The 19,164-nt window shown below is 43.1% G+C and overlaps 1 protein-coding gene across 1 annotated transcript in view; it reads right to left on the bottom strand.

Moving 5' to 3' along the window:
- Window positions 1–19,164, bottom strand: part of LOC102450325 (neural-cadherin-like) — a 108,601-nt gene that overhangs the window by 52,995 nt on the left and 36,442 nt on the right. The window contains exons 7-11 of the mRNA XM_075940140.1: window positions 13,549–13,691; window positions 5,583–5,755; window positions 5,266–5,434; window positions 4,335–4,505; window positions 711–883 (exon numbers count right to left, since the gene is read on the bottom strand). Coding sequence (XP_075796255.1) covers window positions 711–883; window positions 4,335–4,505; window positions 5,266–5,434; window positions 5,583–5,755; window positions 13,549–13,691 — 829 coding nt within the window. The remainder of the gene's footprint in view (window positions 1–710; window positions 884–4,334; window positions 4,506–5,265; window positions 5,435–5,582; window positions 5,756–13,548; window positions 13,692–19,164) is intronic.

Genomic DNA, 19,164 nt, shown 5'->3' with positions numbered 1-19,164 from the left:
AGGATTGTTTTGTTTGGGAGCTTGAACGTGAGTTCAAGTTCTAAATTTTAGGCACCCAGTTTGAAAATTTGTCTCTAGCGCTTTTATCTTTCAGGTGGCATATTCGTGAGGGACAGCTGAGTATGTAGCACAGAGTGTATAAGGCACATAACATTAGAGTGGAGTGGGAAACCTTTTTTGGGTCAGGGGCTGCTGACTCTCAGAAAAATGTGTTGGCGGCCACAAAAAAACACCTTCACTGACATGGTCCATGACTGAGAAGGAGAAAGACACTCCCCACATTCCCCTCTCACACCAGAGCCTGGGGGGGGGGAGGGGGCAGCCTAGTAAATTTTGTGTGCTCAAGCCCCACATGGGGCAGTGGAAAGGCTGGAGCACCAGTGCAGGCTCCCCAATGATGTGGGGAGCCCTAGGACTTGGGAGCCAGATCCAGGCAAGCTGGGGGCCTGAGATTCCCCACCCTTGCAGTAAAGGGTTCACAATAGCAACAAAAAAACTTCAGACCCCTTGTATGCACGTTCAAGGAAGAAGAACAGCACAGGGGCCTCTCCTCCAAATGTGTAGCTTCATATAGAAGACAAATAAAATTTTATAGTTACTATTCTCTAAATTTGGAGGGTCAGGATGGATCTGGGGACATTGCCTTGACTCAGTCAAATCCCAACAGTCTGCAAAGACTGGTCAGGCTCGGAGCGCAGTGCACACTCTACCTGAGATATGGGTTGGTTGACATACACCCAGCCTGTACTAGGATTCACTTGGAAATATGCTGATTCTTCATTTGCTATGGAGAATGTTACCGCAGCATTTGAACCATAATCATCATCATGGGCTACAACACGAAGAAAACTAGTCCCAACTTTTGTGTCTTCTCTCAGGAAATCTGACAGAAGGAAAGCAGATTTCAAACTAACCCTTTACACACTGGAGCAATATGAGCAATTCTTTAAGAAACATTAAAAAGTACTTAAGAAAAAAAAACAAATGAAAGTTACACTTTATCCACTTTTGTAGCTATACCATAGGAATCAAATTAGGTGTTCTGAACAGCTAATATTGATTGTCAGGAAGCATGGGAGTTCCAAGGGCCAACTAATTTTATCTTAAAATTACCAAAAAGAAATCAAATTATCAAAATTGATCATGGAAAAAAACAAGTAACTACATGGAATTGATAACTAATTTTTTCTCATGCAACCAGGTAAGAGAACACCAAATCAAAAGATAGTATTATTGACGATTGCTATTTATGTTGTTTCCTCCAATTATCAACGTTGATAATTTGGGTTGTTTTCTTTTAATAATTTTAAAAATACATGGCAATGAGAATATCTTGGCTTTCCCACAAAAAGGAAGAGCTGAGGATTACATTTTAATTTGTGCTACTAAATATGGCTGGAACATTATTTTTGTGAGATGATCAGTCAATTTTCTTTAAAACCTTCCTAAACTTTTTTTGTTGATTGAATACATACTGGCTACGTCTACACTGGCCCCTTCTCCGGAAGAGGCATGCTAATTTAGAACTTTGGAATAGGGAAATCCACGGGGGATTTAAATATCCTCCGCGGGATTTAAATAAACATGGCCGCCGCTTTTTTTCCAGCTTGGGGAAAAGCCGGAAAAAAGCATCTAGACTGGCGTGATCCTCCGGAATAAAGCCCTTTTCCGGAGGATCACTTATTCCTACTTGCAAGTCATTAAAAATATGCAAGTAGGAATAAGAGATCCTCCGGAAAAGGGCTTTATTCCGGAGGATCGCGCCAGTCTAGACGCTTTTTTCCGGCTTTTCCCCAAGCCGGAAAAAAAGCGGCGGCCATGTTTATTTAAATCCCGCGGGGGATATTTAAATCCCCCGTGGATTTCCCTATTCCAAAGTTCTAAATTAGCATGCCTCTTCCAGAGAAGGGGCCAGTGTAGATGTAGCCACTATGTATGAATGAATGATACTGTACACGTATTTAAATGGTATTGTAATTGTCTGTATGATATCAGAAATAAACATGGTGGACTAAATTTTCAAAGGTGATTTCCTAAATTTCCAAATAAAAACTTCATTTGAATTGTCAGTCAGGAAGAAAGACAATTAATACAAAACGGTGTGAAAACAAGAGGAGCTGCAAAACTTAAAATCCATGAAAATCCAGAGTTGAGTCTGAAACCTGTTGTGCCTTTATTTTACAGCATAAACAGGACTCTCCAGTCTTTCAGGAAAGTGCCTCATAATTTCCATTAATTTTTATGAGCGCTATATATGCTAGGTGGTGAGAAAAGATTCCAATAATATAGTACTGTGATAAAATAAAAAACTGTTTGAAAAACCTGCAATGCTCAGCGCACTGTGGGGTATCAGAGATATAGTTTCAGAGATAAGTAAAATATCTATGCTTTGTGAATGTAATTAAGTATTTCATATCTAATAATTATACAATGCTTAAATCTGATAGACTGAAGCATTATGATATAATTATGTCTTTAGATGGTTTTAACAATATATTATTTATTCAATAGACCACAACATTATGATCTATTCATTCAATAGACTAAAATAAAAGCAATATGTGGAGATCTTCTCCATAGTTCCATAGAATCTCCTTTATGGACTGACAATTATGCATGCATAATTACATAGAATTTTACTTTGTGTTTTGTTAATTCTCATGCCAATCTGCAGTATGTATTTTATTCTAAAATGGATATGTCTTTTTAAAGACGTTATTGAAAATGTTTCTGCATATATACAGGAGCCAGTTTTCAAACTGAAATTGACAATATCTTTAATGACTAATTAGCTTCCCAAAAACTTAATTTTTTTAATAATAAATTTAGAACCATGAACAAAACTAACAACAAAAAAATTAAAAAACCAAAGGAAACTTAAATGGATGAAACTCAAATGTTAAAAATGAAGCATGCAACCAAAACATGTTAAGTGGAAAAGAACATGAAGTAATAGTAAGGTCTGACCTTACACTTAGGCTATGTCTAGACTACATAGCTCCGTTGACGGAGCCATGTAAAATGGTTTATTTGGCATAGGCAAAGAAATGGGGATTTAAATAATCCCTACTTCATTAAAATAAAAATGGCTGCTGTGCTGTGCCGATGATCAGCTGATCCATTACAGCAGGGCAGTCTAGATGCGATGCGGTCAACAAGGGAAGCCTTTGTCGACTGCTCCGGTATGCCTCGTGAATTATCACCCCTAATGTCATTACTTCCCAGATACTACACTAACCTTCCCCCCTCACCCCTCCTCTGTTCTTAAATCTGATTCATCAATTTTATATGTGTTCACTTTTTTTTATTGTATCACTTTGGTATATATGGTCGTGCCAATTTTCTTCCACATATTGATCTGAGGAAGTGGGTCTGTCCCATGAAAGCTCATCACCTAATAAACCATCTTGTTAGTCTTTAAAGTGCTGCATAGTCCTGTCTTTTGTTTCAGTTAGACCAGACTAACACGGCTGCATCTCTATTCTTACTCAGGACTGTGTCTAACTACCATGCGCACGATATAATACTAAATGCACCAGTCTGACTATAGCAATGCCCCACCGCTATATATCTTGGACAGACTGGACAGTCCCTATGGGAAAGAATCAATGGACACAAATCAGATATCCATAAAGGGAACATACAGAAACCTGTTGGGGAAGACTTTAATCTACCTAATCACTCTTCAAAAGATCTCGAGGTGGCTGTCTTGTCACAAACCAGTTCTACTAATCAAATACACAAGGTGGTATTGGAATTACAATTTATCCACAAATTCAGTTCTCACTCTGATCATCATCTCCTCAATCGGGACAATGGAGGGCTGGAACATTACCAACCCAACATTCAATGAAGGTGCCAACAGCTCTCTGTGTGGATTTTTGTGTTAGTTCCCTTTGATCCTTATCTGCTTTCTTTTAACTATCCAGCTCTGCCTACTTGTTTTTCCCTTTGATATTTTCATTCCCTCTGTCTTTGTTTCCCGTCCCCTTCTCTTTTTCCTTCCCCCCTTTCCCTTCTCCCCTATTTATTTTGGCCCTGCACATCCTAAACTCATAACTCCGGTCATCTGAAGAAGCGGGCTGTGCCCATGAAAGCTCATGATACCATCTACAAGTTTTGTTAGTCTGTAAAGTACTACCAGACCTTTCGTTGTTTTTTAAGTTTATCCTGTGCAGACTAACTCCTGTATAGACTACCCCCTGAAGCTACAGTTACATAGTAATTTTGCAAATTAGGTCAGGGGAGGAGTGGGGAAACCAAACCAAAAATCTTAGACATCAGGTAAGCTCACACTCAGAGTACTGAAACTCTATCCAATGACTCTCAATTACATTCATAGTGGGTGTTTTCAAATCTGGGATCATTGTCATTTTGGTCCAGGATGACAACGTTTATCTGACAGATCCCAATGAGAGGTTCTGCAGCTTGGTCTGTTGCAGTCACAGTAATAGGATATTCCCTTTGGTTTTCTCGATCAAATCTCTGAACAGTTGTCAAGACCCCTGAAAACAAATTATAAAGAGTTTTAATGTTATGTAGTTCACTAAAGACATTGTTTTCTTTGAAACCATTTTGGAACTCTTTTTTTTCTTTTTGACTGTCAAGTAGTAGAAAAGAACATATTGAACTGCAATGTAATGGGTTATCATCAGTGATGCGAACAGTGGTGCAAATTGCACATTGAATTACAGACACCAATCCTGCAAAGTCTTAAGAACTTCAGGAGCACTACTCTCTACCTAGGTTGTGCAGAAAGAATCCAATTTTTAAACATTTGCAGAATCTGACATATTTGGTATATTTTGCACCACTGGAATTGTAAATTGGATTTACATGCTGGAAAATTTGAATTTGCAAGATATGTTTTCTGACAGGTTTGGGGGGGGGGTTATTTCTAAAATTTCTTTGTTCTTTGAAAAAGAATTTTGAAATCGTCCTTCAGATATGTCATTCATATTTTATACATTGATCTTCAGATAATGCACATTTTTTATTTATGGATTAAAAATAAACATAAATCACACAGAAGAACTTCTATATTTTGAAGAAAACATAAATCCTAGTTAAGTTCAGAATAGCTATGGAAGTAAAAGTAGAGGGAGATTTTTTTCATACTATATTTATATTTTATTTTGATATCTCAATTACTTGAGTCTCAAGTTATTTAAACCAGTATTGTACCAGTATAACTATAACTGATTTAAACAGAATTACTCTTGATTTATCAGACTGTAGGTCCCAGGGTTCTGGGATTTGTTTTACCTGTATCAGGATGAATACTAAATGCTGGTAAGGCACCATCTCTGTGCATCATGCCATATTTCACTCTACCATTAGTTCCTTCATCAGCATCAGTTGCCTCAACCTGCAGTACAAATGTCCCTGAAGGCTGGTTCTCCAACACAGAAGCCTGTCCCCGATAATACTGACACTAGGGAAAATACATAAACATTTTCCATGCCATTTTACTGAAATTAACATAAAAAAACTATTCAGCCATTCTGGAATATGCACATATTTATTATTCCTGAACATATCTTGAATAATACAGAACTTCCATTTTTCCTTTGTGATTTTACCTTGTGAAATATAGGTTTGTTATTGTTGACGTCATCAATTCCCACAATGACCAGTGAGGTACTAGTGAGAGAGTGAGGCCCACCAGAGGCATTATCATCAGTGGCTGTGACATTCAGTATGTATTCCGTCCCCTGAAGCTTAGGAAGAGGGCTCGAGCGAAGTCGAATTAATCCTAAAAAATCAGTGACAAGAGGTTTTGTTTGTCTTTCTTGTCTTTCACTTTTTGATAATTATTATTTCCCCCCTCCTCTAGCAACCACCAACTATGCCTGGTTTACATACAAAGTTGCACAGATTTTAAACCAATTTAGTTAAACAGGTGCAACTAAAAGTACACACATTCTTAATCTAATTTAATATCCATGCAAGGGGCATGAGCCAAACCCATTGACATCAACAGAAAGACTCTCGTTGACTTAAATGGATTTGTACCACCAGAGGTGGAGTGAGGTGTTATTCCAATTTAACTAAATTGATTTCAAAACTGTAATTTTAAACTTAAGCTGAAATTGCAAGTCTCCAAACTTCGGCTAAATTCACTGTGCCTTTTTTCCCCAACTAGAGTGAAATTATTTCTTACAGTGTAACCCAATAGTATAAGTGAGCTTCCAAATTCAGATTCCCCAGTTAATAACAGAATAACCTACTCCTGTGTCTAAAGCTGCCTGCAAATACCCACTGAGTAGGTCTACCTTAATTTTGCAGTCAGGTAACAGTAGTACCGTAGGGTACATCCAGCCCAGGTAGTTAGGCCAGGCGCTAAGTAGATGTACAAAGGGGAAAGGAATCCTGACCCCAAAAGGCCACAGACCATATGTGGAGCCAGTCCATGGTGACTCTGTGGGCCCTTTTGCCCCACTTCCAAACACGGCAGGGAGAACCAGAGGAACTGACCCCGCCCCCCATATTCTGAGACACAGATGCCCTATTATACAGTGTTGAGATTGCTGGGGCTTCACTGCAGCTGTGGAGGCTGGGGCAAGATTTGTCCATGAGGAGATAATACAACTTACTGTTATACATATAATAGCATGCGTGCTAATTTATATACCATACATTGCTTGTTTTCATATGAATTTATCTCAATGAATGTAGTTTTGTGTATTTACTGAATTATCACGTTAAATAAAAACAACAAAATGGCTGGCTCCTCCCTACATTCTCCAGGTAGCATCACTTGTCAGGGCACAAAGGGACTGCCAGAGTAAAAGATATGAAGGGTCCATTATATGGGCACCTCAGACTGAAGCAATCTGAGAAGATACAGTGAGCAGCTACCACTCTTTTGCACCAACATCCATCAATCACATCTATTATTTATCTGGCATAATAGAAATTGTCACAGGATCAGCGTCACTCACTTTGCTTGCAAAATGTCTCATCCTTGCTGCATTCATTTTTGATGCACAGCTCAGCTTCACCTGGGCACTTCTGCAACACTAAATTATGACTGTTTCTTTGACATTATCTCTTAAATTAAATCGCTGTCGGCCACTGCACCAATCTCTTTGATTTTATCAAACTAACCAAATCCAAAACATGAAGAAAGCTGCCACGCTTAGATTAAGATCCAGATACAAAATAAAAGTAATCCAGAAGCTTTCACTGCATATTCTAACACATGTATCTACCAGGTCTGAGGTGCAAAGGGACAGATTTTTGAAGGCATTTAGGAATATAAAGACACAGAAAAGTCACGTATTGGGATTTTCAGAAACACAGGGGTGCCTATCTCTGACTGAAATCAATGGGAGTTAAGAACTTCTGAAAATCCCATTAGATGCTTCTGTATCTTCAGGTATCTAACTAGCTTTCAACTCTGTCCCTAAGAGCCTGCCACTCCCATCTCAAGTTGGGATGGGTTACAGGACATCAGCACATTCAGGTTTAATCTTCAGACTTGCATAGTGGCTTCACGCAGCAGATTTCATGGACATATCTTTTTGGAACGTTTCTATTAATTTTGAAATATGTTCAGAACTGTAACATTAATATTACAAAAACCACCATTTACACTGAAATTAAACTTTCATACTAAGTGAACCCCTGTGACAGTGAAATGAACAGAAGGAAGGCTCTATGACAGCTCACTTCCATGTGCTCAGCTGCCAGAGCTCACAATTTGCAGAGACTTGGGGTCACATTCTGACAGCAGTTAGGTTATATATCAAGTTATAGAGAGAGTCACTTCACTGAAATCAGTGGAGTTACTCCAGATGTAAAGTGGTGACTCAGAGGTCTGAGTTTGATTTTTCTCTTTCTAACTCAAAATATCTGTTTATGTTTTCTCACATCAAACCAATCCCATTAATATAAATGGATATGCCAGCTGTCTCGATGTGTGCTTTTTAAATAGGATTATATAAATAGAAAGGGGTACTTTTCCATGGTTCTTCAGACCCTTGTGGACTGCCTGGGATGCTTCACCAATATTAACGTAGGGTGGTCAGGAAGGCGCATGATGCCTGTGTCTTCAGGAACTCCAGCCTGTTCCAGAAGATTCACGCCAGCACTTTTTTCCCTGACTTCACCATCAAGGTCGGGGATGTGGACATGCCCGTGTGGATTGTGGATGACACAGCTTACTCCTTGCTCCCCTGGCTGATGAAGCCCTACATGGGACACCTGGACCCCACCAAGGAACGGGTCAACATCAGGCTCAGCAGGTGTCGCATGTTGGTGGAGGGCTCCTATGGCTGCCTCAAAGGGAGGTTCCAATGTCTACTCACCTGCCTGGACCTTGGCACCTGGAACATCCTCCAGGTTGTGGCAGCCTACTGTGTCCTCCACAACACATTTGAGAACAAGGGGCAGACTTTCTTACCAGGGTGGGGAGAAGAGGCCAAGCAACTCACAAGGACCTTTGAGCAGCCACATTCTGCTGCCATCTGCCAGGCCCATCAGGGGGCTGTGCGCATCTGGGAGGTCCTGAGGGAGAGTTTCATCCAAGGCCACTCTCCGCCAGGCTGCCCCATAAGGGGCCTCTACATTGCCCTTCTGTGCCTTTCCTCCCTCACATCTCCCTTCCCCTGCCCTCCCTTTCCACCTTCACCCCATCCTCTTTCCACCTTCCACCCCTACCCTACCCTACCCAACAGATAAAATAAACCAGACTTTTTGCTGTCAAACAATAAACTGATGTATATTTATTTGGGGAATATATATCTGGGGAGGGACTATAGAAAGAACCTGGAGGAGGATGGGGGGGAAGAATGGTTCAGGGATGGGGCTGGGACTGGTGCCTGCCTTGGGTGGTCCCACCGCCTTGTGTGCAGAGCCCTCAGTGGCCCTGGTGAGGGCTACGAGGAGAAGACAGGGGGCAGGGCCAGAGGTGGGTGCTGAGGGGAAGAGAGTCCTGAGGGGTGGCTGCAGGACTGCTCCAGGGTGGCAACCATGTGCTTGATGGCACTCGTATATGCTGTACACATTGTGTTCTGGTGCCGGGACAGTTGCTGCCAAATGTTGTACCACAGTTCCCAGTCAGCATGGCACTCCTGGCAGTCCTCCTCAAAAAGTTCCTGTTCATGGAATGGAGGTAGCCCAGGTGTTTCTGCTCCAGGTCATCGTGGGGTTGCCAGTGCCTGTGGCTCTCACAGGCTCAGGAGAATGATGTGGGAGATGGTAGACATGCCTCACACCTGACCTATCTGTGAAGAAAAGAGCAAAGGGCAGTCATCCCAGGAATCAGTGTGCACAAAGCCTAGCCCTTATCTGTGAGCTGACAAAAAAAGGTCTGGATTCAGACAACAGCAAAGTGCTTCGAGCAAAGCCATCTGTGGCCTACACAATGCGCACTGTCTTGCAGGGGTACACACGTTGAGGACAAGAAGGCATTGGAAGGTACCAGCCAGGCCAAGAGCCTGTGGGTGGGAGGCAAGAGAGAGGGCAACTCGGCTTCCCTCTTTGTCCTGGCACACGCCGAGTTTGGCACTCCCACAGGGAGAAGACTTTGACTCATGCCTGCTGGAGTGGGGGAGGAGGGTGATAGGGGAGGTGATAGGGGAGGTTTCTGGGAAGAATGGCACGTGGGTCCCCTCTGCTTCCTTCCCCGGTAGGTTCCCCTGCAAGGGATCAGCGTCCTCCACCTCGCCACACTTGACCAGGAGTGGATGCTGCCCAAGAGTGTGGGCATGAGCCTGTGCCATGTGCTGCACTGCTGTGTGTTGCCAGGACCCCAGCCTCCTTCGTGGTGGCTTATGGTGGGAAGGTGTCCCATCATGGAGTCCAGAGCAAGGCAGGCCTGTCCAGGAACTTTGCGAGAAGGAGCGCAAGGGTCCTGTGTGAGAGGCTCATGGAGCTGTCTGCTCTGGACTGGCGCTCCATGTGCACCCACATGTACAGGCTGCTGTGTGATCCCCAGGCCAAGGAGGACAAGTGAGGAGTGCACAGCCCCTTGCAGCTCACTGCCTCCCCCCATGTGTGTCTAGGGAAAATAATGGAACTCACCTGAAGTGCCTTCCTCGGCCTCGTCCAAGCCCTGGGAGACATCCAGGGCAGGGAGGAGGAAAGGCTCCAGGCTGAAGATAAGCTCCTGGCTGGCGCGCATGTTATCAGTGTTGGCCTCCTTCTCCTCGTGCTCCTACTTCTCCACAGCCTTGCCCTCATGGAGGCTGAGGACAGGCATGGCCAGGCCGGAGTCCATGACGGGGAAAGGAGGAAGGAGGTGACCTGTTCCCCTCCCGGGATGGCATCCAGCTGCTCAAAGTAGCAGCACATGTGAGGTACCCACCCCAGAGCAAGAACTTTCCTCCCTGGCCTTCATGTAGGCCTGCTGGAGTCCTTTGACCTTCTTCCGAATCTGATCGTGGGTCTGGTGGTGACCCTTCTGGGCCAGGCTGGCAGCCATTCGGCCATAGACTTTGGCATTGCACCTGTTGGTGTAGAGATCCTGGATATTGGTTTCCTCCCGCCAGACTTCAATGAGATCCAGGAGGGTGCCCCCCTCTTTTGCCCCTAGCCAGGGGCTTCAGAGGTGGCTGCCAGCTTGCTTACAGCCATAGGGAGCTTGGTGGGAACACTGGGTCTGCCATGACATCAGGGAAGGGAGTGCAGGGTTCTGCGGTGTGGCACAGCACTGGCAGGGCCAGTGTGGTGCCACAAGCCTTCTCCCTTCTACTTGCACCTTTAAAGATTACAAGGGAAGGAAAACTAGAGTTTTGATTGGTGTGGTCCAGTGTTCTCTCTAAGCTGCACTACAGCACAGCTTAACAGGTGATTAATCAGCCCCGCCCAGTCAGTCAGCTCCATGCAGGGAGCCCTGAGCCTCTGACTGGTCGGGACTGATTAATCACCTGTGAAGCTTTGCTGTTCCGCAGGTTAGAAGGAACACTGATGTGGACAGAGTGACTACCAAGGCACCTGTGAGAAGCCCTGGAGGCCAATTATTTCAAAATTAGCACAACTGCAGCATCCACACTCACCTTATTTCATAATAGCTATTTCAAAATAGGCGTTATTCCTCATAGAATGAGGGTTTATTATTTCTAAATAACAAGCCTGTTATTTCTAAATAATTTTGAAATACCGGGCTTGCTCTGTGGATGCTCACCTTGTTATTTTGAAATGACATGAATTATTTCTAAATACCGCTGTACTGTAGACATGCCTACAGAGTTTAAGACCAGACAGAACCTTTAGATCATTTAGTCTTATTTCCTGTATATCACAGACATTAAATTTCATCCCGTTATACTTGTACTGAGCCCAAGAACTGGTCAATTCACTTTGAAAGGAAGTGTGCCATGGTCTGTGCGTGAAATCCTAGTCCTGCTGAAATCAGTGGCAAAATTCCCACTCAGAGCTAGCACTAGTATAGGTATACTAAGCAATTGTTAAAGGCCTCTAGCAGCTCCAGGAGACTCCATTCACTTTGTTAGTATATGTAGTGAGGGAGCCACGATACATTCCTGCTTAGGGCCCCCAATGGGCTAGCACAGTCACAGCTCCCTATACACTACTGTTTTCAGAGAAGGAATTATAACTCTTTCAGTAACATGGTCACTGACTCCAATTCAGAAGAACATTAAAGGTTAAGTTGTGGCACTGAGCAACCGCCTGCTTTAGAAGGTAGAGGGAAGGTGCATCGCCCCAGCAAGATTTCCTGTAGGCATAGTGGCTCAGATTGGCATGGCCATTAAGTGAAGAAGGTGTATTATGAATTGTCCCACAAGAAAAAAAGCAATGCAGCCCCTTTTCTGAAGAGATTACCATCAGCTGTTGCACTAGTCTGGAGCAGCCCTCGCATAGAATGGAATGAAATTCACAAGTGCAAGGTGAAGGCTACATACAAGTATTACTTACATTCTCTGATAGGACACAAGTGGGATTTAAGTTGCTATCACAGTTAGGGGAACTAGAGTCAGAAAGTCCATATTTGCTGGAGTGACTCTTACTGAGGGGACCCTAGGGAACAGGGAATGTGTGGAGTTGGGCTGGAACAAATCAATGTACCCACACATGGCCAGAGTGTGCACAGGTTTTAATACTTTTTCAAATTAATCTGTGTTTAGATTCACTCTTTGCTAATGAAACATCTGGAGAGTTCTCTGAAGTGCACAGCCAGCAGCCAGACATGGAACTTAGTTTGAAGGTCCCTGGAGCAGAAGAATCAAAATAAAGATAATGAAAGCCCTAGGAGGCACTACAACCCCAGCAGTACAGGCTGGATCAACAGCAAAGGAGAACCAGCGGCTAAGGTGCCACACCAAGAAGCATTTGCTGTGGGAGACAGCATGAGTGGGTAAAGACGAAGTACCGTGCACTAGGAAAGCATTACAAGAAATGTGACGAGTTGAACCTTTTTAGCAGGGTGTGCAAGAGCACAGGAAACGTCAGAAAGATCCAGTCAGATTTGTACAAGAAGGGGATGGCATACCACACAGCGGTGATGACACCACGACTCTCTCCTTGAGTCTGAGTCTGAGAGCACCCCTTCACCTTCTCTTTGTTAAGTTAAATAGCTTGAGCTCCTTGAGTCTGCCATTTGTTCCTCTTCTGAAGTCTTCTCAGCTGAAGAATGCCACTGCAGCCCTCACAGAGCCTACTCCTTCTGGTGTCACTCTAATGGCTGGATCCCCACAGCCATGCCTGTCTCCAGGTTAGCCGTCCTGTTGTACTCTAGTGCCTGCTTTTTCTGATTCCTACCACTGATCTCTTCTCAGAATTATCTCTACACTTCAGGCCGCAACAGGTACCAGAGTTTTCTCCTTCTCCTTATCAGTGCCTCTGCTGACTGTTTTGGCAACCCTGTGTTGGGGTATTCCTGTGTGTGCCAGAATACTGAGGGTCTGAACCATAAGACATAATCTTGTGTAACATCACAGAATCATAGAACACTAGAACTGGAAGGGACCTCAAGAGATCATCAAGGCCAGTCTCCTGCCCTCACAGCAGGACCAACCACCATTTAGATCATCCTTGATAGATGATTATCTAACGTCATTGGGAGCCTGAAGGCAGACTCCTTAGGCCCTTTTCTTTTTGGAACATAACCAAGCTTTAAATAAATGGACAGTGTCAGTACAAGGGGGATTTAAGGCTACATTAGCAGTGTAAGTACTGGATATGGTAGTATTCTGTTCAATAAAACCACAGACCTTGCAGTCCTTACTCAGTCCTTCATTTAGCCCATTCCAAGAAGTCAACAAGAGTTTTGCCTGCTTCAACACTGCACCGTGAAGTATTAATATATACGGTATGTACTTGTACCAGCATATGCTAAATCAGACAATATAGTGCAATATCTTTGCACATCATAGTATGAAGGTTATGCTTTTTTACACCATTTAGTCTTTTCTCACAAGAATGTTATCAACTAAGAAAACAGCCTCTCCTATATTCAGTATCAAATCAAAACTGTAAACATGGCTTAAAGCTCTTTGTGGCAGTTCAAATCCCTCATGTATGCAAATAAACTGAAAATTGTCAATACGGTAGACAGAATATCAATGGAAAATGTATTGTTACCTTTCTGAGGATCAATAACGAAGTTTCCCTTTTGATTCCCTGCTACAATGTCATAAGTCACACCATCACCATCAGGATCTATAGCATTGACTGTAGCAATCAATGTATTTGGGCCTGCATCTTCAGAAACAAAACTCCTGTAGCTGTTAAAAAGAAGAGTAATTACAACATATGATGAAAAAGTCAAATTAAAATATATGTACAACTGAATGTTTGTTTCAGAGCTGTATTTGTTTAAATGTAATGTAGAGGCTTATATTTTAGTAAATCATGTAGTAAAGCTACCCTTGCTAACCAGTGAAACAATAAAAGTTGGACATCAAATCTTTAGCAGACTCTTCTTTTTCTCTTTAATAGATTTCCCTTGCAAAATTCTAGGAAAAACTTTTTATCTTCAACAAGGATTGGGTGAAATATGGGGTTCACCATTTTATTTTTACACATAATAAATAAAGAATGGACATATGAATGTCAAGCTATACTGTACCATACATGATACATCGGGACAGGGTACATAAGTTACCATCATTGCTTATCACTCCAAAACTGCAACCAAAACATGGTGTTATAACTTATCTGAAATAGTTCCTCGGGAATACCTGGTTTTGACAGAGTGAACAGCATCAAGTTGTGATCAAATGTTTATCTAAGGCAAGAGTGGGCAATAAAATGAACACAGTTCACCAGGGTTTGTTCCAGGAGGGTCACCACCACTATATTTACCTGTGCCTCTGCAGGTACAGGCGATTGTAGCTCCCATTGACCGTAGATCACTGTTCCTGGCCAATGGAGCGGCAGGAAGCAGAGTGGACCAGGACACATTAGAGTTCATCCCTCAGGTAAAATTATCACAATTTTTTCCATATCTGAGCTCTCGCTCAATTTAGAGTACACCAGAATTTTTGCTCAAAATACACAAAACAACTTCCTCCCTCAAAAATATGACAGAATGAAGAGGACATTGATATAAATCTAGGGTAACTTCACTTAATTCACTGAGATCAGAATCAGCCTCAGCATGGCCAGATTAGCAAAATGAAATTAACCACACTCAGATACCATGGCAATGAGGGCCATTTATATTGCTAAGCAAAGAGACTGAATTCAAGATAAAATTTCCCTTATGTTTTACATGTACTGACTTTTGTGTACTTATTGGTACATAGGCATAGGGTTGTGGGGAGGTTAGCATTTAATATGCATCCCAATAAGGGAAATACATTATTTTGGTTTAGCTCAGCTATTCAAAACCCCAGGGCCACTGTCTTCGCTTCATATCAGAAAACTAAATGAACTGTAACTCAGACAACTTCAAGCATTAAATATGGGGCAGAAAAGTTCAAATCATCAAGAAAAGTCCTAAAGAAGAAGAAAACTGACAAAATGAAACAGAATGGTAGCCTACAGCAACCCATAATTGAGGAATAATATAATTATGGAGAAAGAGAACTTCGAGCTAAGAATTATAAATTTATACTGGACTATAAATCTATTTAAATAGAGCACTAAAAGAACATCATCATCTTGATTTGTATTTCTGCCATGATCCATGATTGAGCATAAAATAAACTGCAGATTAATGTCATTAGAGGAACTAAACTATAGGTGATCATGATGAACTCTATAACAGAGGACATTCTTGAAGTTCATCCTTAGACCTAGGAATGTATGAGCAAGGGCAAAATAAACCAAAATGAAAGTTTTCATCTGGAATGTTGATAGAGAGTTAAAGAACAGCTTTTGGAAAGAAGCTAAAGAATTTGGGGCCTTAATCTTTTAGGTACTGAGCAACACCTGCAAGTGCTCAGCACCTTTTCCTTAGGTGTTCAGACTGTGTCTATAGAGCATGGAATGATCATGAAACACTGAGAACTTCTGTTCTCACTTTCACCCATTCCATCCAAATGAGTTAAATAAAAATTGCATGCATTCATGTGAGGGCAGAATTTGACTTGATGTTCATCTCCATTTGTATGTCATGGCTATATAGATGGCAGATGTAAAAAAACCTCATGTGAAAGCATTTTTCACCATTAAATATAATGCTTACTTTTTATAATATGCTCTGGTAAACTAAAAGAGGAAGCCTGTTTTCATTTTGCTGTGCATATGCTCTCATTTGACAAAGAGCTGTTCACAAAATCAAGAGTGCTAGCACTCATTTTCTAAAAAAAAATCGTGTACTACTACGAAGCATTTGTTTAAAAAAATAACCATATATAAGATTAAACAATTATTCAGACTCTGCAAAAAGATACGAGAAATAAGAGAATAATGAATTAGTATGCCTGTCAGCCTTGACAATGTGCATTTAATAACCTGGACTATTAAAAGAAAAAAGGGAGGAAAGACACGTTCTGATTCTGAAGAAACACGGTCGTTAGATTCTGGATTAGCCCTATTTGGACATCCACTACGAATTTTGTTTTACAAAGGTCAACTCTTTTCACAGCAAAACTATCTAAGGGATCTTTAGTTTCCGCTCAGCTGTCTGCTCACTAGAAAGAAGCAAAATAGGAAATTGTGAAGACACATATTACCTTTAGATATTATAAAGCCTGTCAAGAAGCTTTGTTGTTGTATTCAGACAAACCACAAGTTTGGCACCATCAAAATCCCTTCCTGATCTTTGCTCTGAGCAACTTCTACTTTTAAGCTGATGCATAAAAGTCAAAATTTGACAGTGGTAAACTGGGAATTCCACTGCAGAATCTGTAACTTTCATGTAAGCTTATAGTGCTTTTGACACAGATTCAGACACTTGTAAGATACAAGGTTTGAAGAGGACTGTGCTTACTGAAGCCTGGAGAATATTCCCTGTGTTGATGGGAGATGGGGCTGGGTGAGAGTAAGTGCATTCCACTTATTTATTATTGACATTTATCTTGTGACTTCTTCCATATTGAGGTAATCAGTTGGGACTCAGTCATCTACTGAGCATTTTGCTTTAACAACTCAGTAAAATAGTTAGTGCGACAAAATATTATCTCCAAACCCTAATCTGTCTAATTAAGGGCAAGAGTCTGCCATGCACTCTGGAGTAGTGCTGGGATGTGGAGGGACAAAGTTGCTGCTTGGACTCCCAGGACATGATGTACTGCTATCTCCCCACACAGCCACCTCTGACCCACCTTGCACCCTGACTACTCCAACTGTTCATTAGGGGTGTGCCTAGACTACAGAGTTTTGTCGACAAAAGTGGACTTTTGTCGACAAAACTATACCTGCGTCCACACTACCGCTGAGTTCTGTCGACATAACGTCGACAGAACTCAGCAGTTTTGTCGACGTATGTAAACCTCATTTTACGAGGAATAACACCTTCTGTCGACAGAGTTTCTGTCGACAGAAGGTGTTATTGAATGGAAACTGTCCTTTGCGTCCAGACTACCATGTCAACAAAAGCAGCTTGCTTTGTCGACAGAACTCAATGTAGTCTGGACGCGCTTTGTCGACAGAAGTTTTGTCGACAGTATCTGTCGACAAAACTTCTGTCGACAGAAGCCTGTAGTCTAGACGTACCCTAGGATTCTGGCCAGCAGTTGTGCAGGGCAGGAAGTGGGGAGAAGGGATAGGGGATAGTCTCCAACACCTTCTCTATAATAATGGGAGTTTTCACTTCTGGTTAATATGTTTTCTACTACGAATATAATTTACATGACAACTGTAAACTATCTAGCATGTGTAGAGTACAGAAGTGGTTGAAGCCTAAAGTAACATAATATTTGTCTACACTAGGACTGATGATGCAGTCCTGCAATCAATGATTCCACTGACGTGGATCCAGTGAACAATTGGAAACTGAGGTACTTATCAATCACTTTGTTTGAGATATAAGCTGGACAGTATTTCCATTCATAGATTTCTATACAAATCGCTTCAAATCCATAAAGACTATAACAAAACTTCTCAATAAGAATTTTTAGGAAATAAAACTATTTTTGTAAAATGTACATGCTTGAACCTTTTCTCACTACAAATTAATGTCTCGTTGTTATTCCTGTATATATCAATAAAGGTTTTGCCAACAATTGCTCTTGAGACTTCTATCAGCTTGGGATACAGGCAGTCCCCGACTTACGCGGATCCGACTTATGTCGGATCCGCACTTACGAACGGGGCTTTCTCGCCCTGGAGGTCGAGGTAGCGGATTGCTACCTGCGAGCTCCGGGGCGAGAAAGCCCCGTTCGTAAGCTGCTCCGGTGCCCCTGGTCTGCTGGAGACCGTCTCCAGCAGACCAGGGGCACCGGGCGGGTTCCCGCGCTTCTGAGGCTTTGCCAGAGCAAAGCCTCAGAAGCGCGGGAACCACCGCTGCTGCCGCTTGAGACCCGGTGCCTGTGGTCTGCTGGGGACCGTCCCCAGCAGACCACAGGCACCGGGACTCAAGCGGCAGCAGCGGGCGGGTTCCCGCGCTTCTGAGGCTTTGCCAGAGCAAGCAGCAGCAGCGGCGGAGCAAAGCCTCAGAAGCGCGGGGAACCGGCAGCAGCGGCCAGAGCAAAGCCTCAGAAGCGCGGGGAACCACCGCTGCTGCCGCTTGAGACCCGGTGCCTGTGGTCTGCTGGGGACCGTCCCCAGCAGACCACAGGCACCGGGACTGAAGCCACAGCCGCGGGGGGCGCGGCACCCCGCTGCCGCTGCTGCTCTGCTCCCCGTGTCCCTGGTCTGCTGGGGGGGGGGGGCGCGGATAGTGTGCCCCCCCCCAGCAGACCAGGTTTTTGTTTTGGACCCTGGAGCAGAGCAGCTGGGGCGCTGCGGATTGGTCCTGCAGCACCCGCTCTGGGCACTACTGGACCAACCCGGCAGCACCCCAGCTGCTCTGCCCCAGGTCCTGATTCAGCCGCTGCTGGTCAGTTTCAGCAGTGGCTGAATCAGGACGCCTGGGGCAGAGCAGCTGGGGTGCTGCTGGGTTGGTCCAGTAGCGCCGAGGAGCGGTGCTACTGGAGCAACCCAGCAGCACCCCAGCTGCTCTGCCCCAGGCGTCCCCAAGTCAGCCGCTGCTGAAACTGACCAGCGCTGACTACAGGAAGCCCGAGGCAGAGTTGCTCTGCCCCAGGCTTCCTGGAATAAGCGCTCATCAGTTTCAGCAGCAGCTGACTTGGGGAAGCTTGGGGTTCTTAAGTTGAATCTGTATGTAAGTCAGAACTGGCGGTCAGTTTCAGCAGCGGCTGAATCTGGACGCCAGTTCCGACTTACATACAGATTCAACTTAAGAACAAACCTACAGTCCCTATCTTGTACGTAACCCGGGGACTGCCTGTATATCCAGAAAAAAAATATGACTTCATATTTTAGATCTGACCCAGACCCAGGGCTCCTGTTTTCAATGCAGGAATTCAAATATTAAAAACAAAAACTCAGGAAGGGAGATGTTAAATAGGAGGCTTCATTTCAGGTCTCTCTCTATTTTTTTTAAATATATTTGTTGCTACTATTTGAAGTAGCCTTCCAATGAAGAAAGATGACTCTCAGGGCCAAATTCTGAAGGAATATTTAAGGATATATAATTTGGATTCAGACCCCATTAATCTTACTTTCTCCAATTTGCCAATATGTGAGTGAATGTAAAATATTCTGTGTTGGTATGATTTATTTTATGAGGAGCTGGAAGAAGATAGA

Source organism: Pelodiscus sinensis, chromosome 12 (genome assembly GCF_049634645.1).
Source record: "Pelodiscus sinensis isolate JC-2024 chromosome 12, ASM4963464v1, whole genome shotgun sequence".
Classification (NCBI taxonomy): Eukaryota; Metazoa; Chordata; order Testudines; family Trionychidae; genus Pelodiscus; species Pelodiscus sinensis.
This window is presented reverse-complemented; position numbering and strand designations above follow the sequence as displayed.